Raw genomic sequence first — 5552 nt, forward strand, 5'->3', positions numbered from 1 at the left:
GTACCCTCATAGACCAAAAGCGGAAGCGTTTAGTAACGCGGTTGATGTAGTCGAACATCTTCCCGATCCAACCGATCCAAGTACCGAACGTACGGCACCTCCGTGTTCAGCACACGTTCAGCTCGATGACGTCCCTCGAACTCTGGATCCAGTTGAGGCCAAGGGAGAGTTTCGTCAGCGCGACGGCGTGGCGATGGTGATGATGAAGTTACCGGTGCAGGGCTTCGCCTAAGCACTACAACAATATGACCGAGGTGTGTAACTGTGGAGGGGGAACCGCACACGGCTAAAAGATCAACTTGTGTATTCTAGGGTGCCCCCCTCCCCACATATATAAAGGAGGGAGGAGGGGAGGGTCGGCTGGCCCCTACGGCGTGCCCAACAGGGGAGTCCTACTAGGAATCCTAGTCCTAGTAGGATTCCACCAAAAGGGAGAGAGGGGGAAGGAAGGAGAGGGAGAGGGAGTAGGAAAGGGGGCACCGCCCCCCCTTCCCTTGTCCAATTCATACAGCTAAGGGAGGTGTGGCCTGCCCTGGCGGCCCTCCCCTCTCTCAAATAAGGCCCGTGGTGGCCCATTAGTTCCCCCAGGGGGTTCTGGTAACCCGTCCGGCACTCCGTTTTTACCCGAAACTATCTGGAACACTTCCGGTGTCTGAATAACATGTTCCAATATATAAATCTTTATGTATCGACCATTTTGAGACTCCTCGTCATGTCTGTGATCTCATCCGGGACTCTGAACAAACTTCGGTACATCAAATCATATAACTCAACAAATCGTCATCGAACGTTAAGTGTGCGGACCCTACGGGTTCGAGAACTATGTAGACACGACCGAGACACATCTCCGGTCAATAACCAATAGCGGAACCTGGATGCTCATATTGGCTCCTACATATTCTACGAAGATCTTTATCGGTCAAACCGCATAACAACATATGTTGTTCCCTTTGTCATCGGTATGTTACTTGCTGGAGATTCGATCGTCGGTATCATCATACCTAGTTCAATCTCGTTACCAGCAAGTCTCTTTAATCGTTCCGTAATGCATCATCCCGTAACTAACTCATTAGTCACATTGCTTGCAAGGCTCATAGTGGTGTGCATTACTGAGAGGGCCCAAAGATACCTCTCCGATACACGTAGTGCATCTTTATAATCACCCAGTTATATTCGGACGTTTGATAGCACACAAGGTGTTCCTCCGGTATTCGGGAGTTGCATAATCTCATAGTCAGGGGAACATGTATAAGTCAGGAAGAAAGCAATAGCAATAAAACTAAACGATCATTAAGCTAAGCTAACGTATGGGTCTTGTCCATCACATCATTCTCTAATGATGTGATCCCGTTCATCAAATGACAACACATGTCTATGGTCAGGAAACTTAAACATCTTTGATTAACGAGCTAGTGAAGTAGAGGCATACTAGGAACACTCTGTTTGTCTATGTATTCACACATGTACCAAGTTTCTGGTTAATACAATTCTAGCATGAATAATAAACATTTATCATGATATAAGGAAATATAAATAAAAACTTTTTTATTTCCTCCAGGGCATATTTCCTTCAGTTTGGGATGTGGCGGGCGGTTCTTCCCGGTGTGAGGGTAGTGGTCATGGGGTTACCATTGCAGTCCGTCGTGGCAACAGCCCAGTGGGTGGCGCGGGTGGTGGCCTGGAAGAACCAACCGTCCAAGCCAAGGATTTTTTACTGTTCGCACTGAGTAGTCTTCTCAAGCTGTACTTATCAGCTGCTTATCCTACTTGCACGTCTCAGGGTTGGTGATGATGGTATTTTGTACTGTTTAAGTGACGTATACTTTGTGATGTTTTCAGTGTGGAGGTTTAGTCTTCTTTTTGCACTGAAGTCTTATACACTAGTTGATCTCAAAAAAAAAATTCAAGTGCATTATGAGTTGTTGCTCAAAACTAGGACTTATTTTATTTTCATCTGCCCAACCTAAGTTAGGCCTTTATAGTTTTTGTACTCTCTTTTTAGTATGCTTATGGTTTAGTGTTGTGTGTACTGAATTGTAATTTCATAGATTGTAAGGTTTTGAAAATTGGTGTCGCAGTGGTGTGAGTGGCCTGACCCTTCCTGGTTTTGTAGTACTGATGTCATATGTATGTTTCAACTGAGTTTTTTTGGGATTGAGATTACTTACGACGAAATCGTTGGTTGAGCTCTAGTCATATTTTATATAAATAAGAAATTTAGCAGAATTGACAAACAATATCTATTTGAACTTCTTGCATTTTAGTACTTGAACTTGAAAGTAATATTTAATTCGCTGGTTTAAATTATGTATATTTAATAGATAGCCTATTAAGTTCTCCGCTTTTTAAAAGCTTTGTTGTTTTTGTATCATATTTTTCCTTTTTTTATCATCTGTGGTGCAGAGTTAAAATTATTTTTATTTTTGTATTTAAAATTATTGCCCGCGAACAAGTATTTGAACTTTTCTATTTTCAGTTTTCGAACATCTTTTTGTAGTTTATATTTCTTTTGCCCCGCGCTTTGCTTTATTCAGCTAGCCTTATTGGTGAGTTGTTTGGAGACAATGGAGGCTATTGGTCAGTTGCGGGCAATTTGAGGACTGCTGGATGTGCGTGTGCTCTGGGTTTAGTCCCACATCGCTAGCCGAGGGGACTCTCGACCTGTTTATAAGCACTGCTGAGTCCTACTGGTCGAACTCCTCTTAATACTTACCTGAGCGCTTGTACACGATGCTCTCTCTCTCATGACCTACGGGCCCTGGTTGGTTGGCCCTGCGTTGTGCCGGTTACTACGGATTCACCAACGATTTCTCCGTGGGCTCGAGTTCAAGTATCTAGCTGCGCCAGGGCCTTCCTGTCTTCGGGCGGTCAATTTTTTTTGTTTGTTTGAATCTAGTACTTGACTCCATCAGTATTGTGGACTGATACTTTTTGTTGTAGTTCTTGTGAGTTTTGTGGAAGTGTTATCTTTTCATTGAGTTTTCGCATCTTTTTTTGTTTGTTTTCGTGATTATTCTCAAGGGTCTTCTGGTATCATTTTTAGCACTATAGTACTTGCGTGTAAACTAAGTTGTACTGATAGTTCATTCATAGTAGTACTTATGTGCTTAGTTAGACATTTATTTTTTTAAGGGTTTGCGAACTGATGCTTCTTTGTACTTTTTATTGTAGTAAGTATGAACTGTCCGTTCAAGTGTACTAGTACTGTCATTCTTAGTCTACAACTGACCAATATAAGTGTGTGCTGATGCTTCTTAACTTTTTCTGTTGTAGTACTTGTTAAGTTTCTAGCAGCTACATATGAATGAGAACAGTACAGGAAGTACTAAGATTTTTTGCTTCAACTTTTGAAGCGTTGTTAAGCAACTCAAATTGTACTTATTGTTTTCAACATTATGTTTTCCATACAATACTGAATCAAAACTACACATGGAACATCCTTGTGTGATTAGTTGTTTCATAACTAGTACTGAAGAGCAGCCACAAAGTTCCATTCACAAGCTACTTTTGAATTTGAAATGATGCATTAACAAAATACGAAGCTACCAAACTTATATAATGAGATAAGCAAAACAATGTACTTGATGACATAAGCAAACTTGTTCAACCGTGACAAGCACGACATTAGCAGACTGGTTCAACCCTGACACACAAGACATAAGCAAACTGGTTTTAACCTAACAAGTGCAAACTACGAGTTTGAAACAACAAGATAAAAGGCAAGCAGAAGTGCAAGAAAAACGAAGTTAGACTTTGATGTATCTTCATCCTACATAGTGGCAGTGGTAGTAGGGGCCTGCCTCCTTCTCTTTTGAAATTTCCCAACCTGTTGTGATGTTTTCAATTATCTTCCATGACTTGTAGTTGGCGTACACATATATCGCTGCATACTCGATGAGGTAATTTGGCAGTGGGCCGATCCCCCATAGTTTATGGTCTTCCTTCATGTTGATCTTCTTCTTCATGTCTTTGTAAAATGGGTGGATGTCGCTAGCTGCAACATCAGCCAAGGAGTCGTACTCTTTTCTAGTGTATGGAACTCTCCAATTGCACTGAATGTCGATGTACTTGTTCGGGTTGATCTCCGAACCAGACATATTTAGCTTCTTTTTGTCCCCTTTAATGCTGAAACCGGCAAATGTGAACAACTTCTCATGCTTCAGCATCTCGTTGAGGCGCTTGGTCCTGCAAGGGGAGAGACATTTTCAAGATTAGTATTATTTTGATGTTTGAATTCTTCATTTTTGTTTTGTTTTACAAGCGATGAATCCATGAAGTAGATACTTATATAGTATAATTAATGGATGAATGTATTTCAGAAACTAGTAAACAAAGTTTTGAAATTAAATTCAAGTACACCATGTTATTTTTCTTTTTGGATTATACAGTTTGAGTCAATGATGTATGTGCTGATTTAGTACTAGTTTAGTTTACTTTTGTTGAATAGAACAACACATACCAGTGCTTCACCAAGTTCTTAGTTTTTTTGCTTATGAAAATAACACCAGACCAAGTTCAGAAACTACTTCACTACATCAAGTTCAGAAACATCTTTGTAATGCATCGAGTGCAGAAACTACACTACTGGATCAAGATCAGAAACTACACTAGTACATCAACTTCAGAAATTAATCTTCTGCAAGATTTTCAAATAGTAATGCAGTTCATCAGGTTCAAAAATATATTATAGTGCATCTACTTGAGAAAGTGCAGTAGTGCATCCACTTTCACAAACTACACTAGTACATCTAGCTGGAAAACAAGTTTGATGAATTTTTGAGGATACTGAACTAATTAAACAGATGAACCAAATAGGGCAAATGAGTAGGATGGATCACCATTTTGTGGCTGCTGCGATGTGGTACACCAGGCAGAGTTCCTCCACACACAACTACAGAACAACTGCTCTCTGCGGAGGTTCGTCTTCCCTGTTGTACTCCACATCAACGCCGGCGAACCTAGGATACAAGCCGCCAGCCTTCTTCCAGAGCCTGGTCATCATCTCGTCGGCCTTGTCTGGTTCTCTGGTGCAAACGATCTCCAGCGTCTCCTTGTTGTGGAGCTCTACCCATGCCAGGGTTTTCGTGTACTTGCGCTTCTCGCCGGGGACATGAACGTCATTGAGGTTGCTGCTCTGGTCGGACATCTCGCCATGATGACGCTTGGCAGACGTTCCTCCGCCATTGCCCTCCTCCGGCGACTGTGGGCTTGGAAGAGAGAAGTTTATGGTTGTTCGTAGTGGGGATGGAAGCGGCAATGGTGGTTCTGGGAATGAGGCAGAGATGGAAGACAATGGGTTATTTCTAGTGCGTGGACGGGGATGTGTGGGAGGCGGTTCATCGGGGACATGAGTGTAGTGGTCATGGGGCGCAATTGCAGTCCGTCATGGCAACTGCCTAGTGGGTGGCGTGGGCGGTGGCCTAGAAGAACCAACTATCCAAGCCAATTTCTTTCCCAGGGTATTTACTGGTCGCACTGAGTAGTCTTGCCAAGCTGTACTTATCAGTTGCTTATCCCACTTGCATGTCTCATGGTCGGTGATGATGGCATTT

The 5552-nt window shown here is 42.3% G+C and overlaps 1 protein-coding gene across 1 annotated transcript; it reads right to left on the reverse strand.

Annotated features, from left to right (window-relative positions):
• Nucleotides 1-3764: 3764 nt before the first annotated feature.
• LOC147964636 (uncharacterized) lies at nt 3765-5146 on the reverse strand. Its single transcript, XM_087530075.1, has 2 exons — nt 4896-5146; nt 3765-4185 (listed from the first exon to the last, which is right to left on the reverse strand). Exons 1-2 carry the CDS (start codon nt 5144-5146, stop codon nt 3765-3767), a joined length of 672 nt encoding a protein of 223 aa, XP_087386201.1.
• Nucleotides 5147-5552: the final 406 nt, after the last annotated feature.

This window comes from Triticum urartu, chromosome 6A (genome assembly GCF_056163025.1).
Source record: "Triticum urartu cultivar PI428250 chromosome 6A, HENAU_Tu73, whole genome shotgun sequence".
Lineage (NCBI taxonomy): Eukaryota > Viridiplantae > Streptophyta > Magnoliopsida > Poales > Poaceae > Triticum > Triticum urartu.

Coding starts and splice junctions, on each gene's coding strand:
- LOC147964636 (XM_087530075.1), bottom strand. CDS start 5,146: ATGTCCGACCAGAGCAGCAACCTCAATGACGTTCATGTCCCCGGCGAG. Junction 4,186..4,895: donor CCGCAGAGAGCAGTTGTTCT/GTAGTTGTGTGT, acceptor CTCCCCTTGCAG/GACCAAGCGCCTCAACGAGA.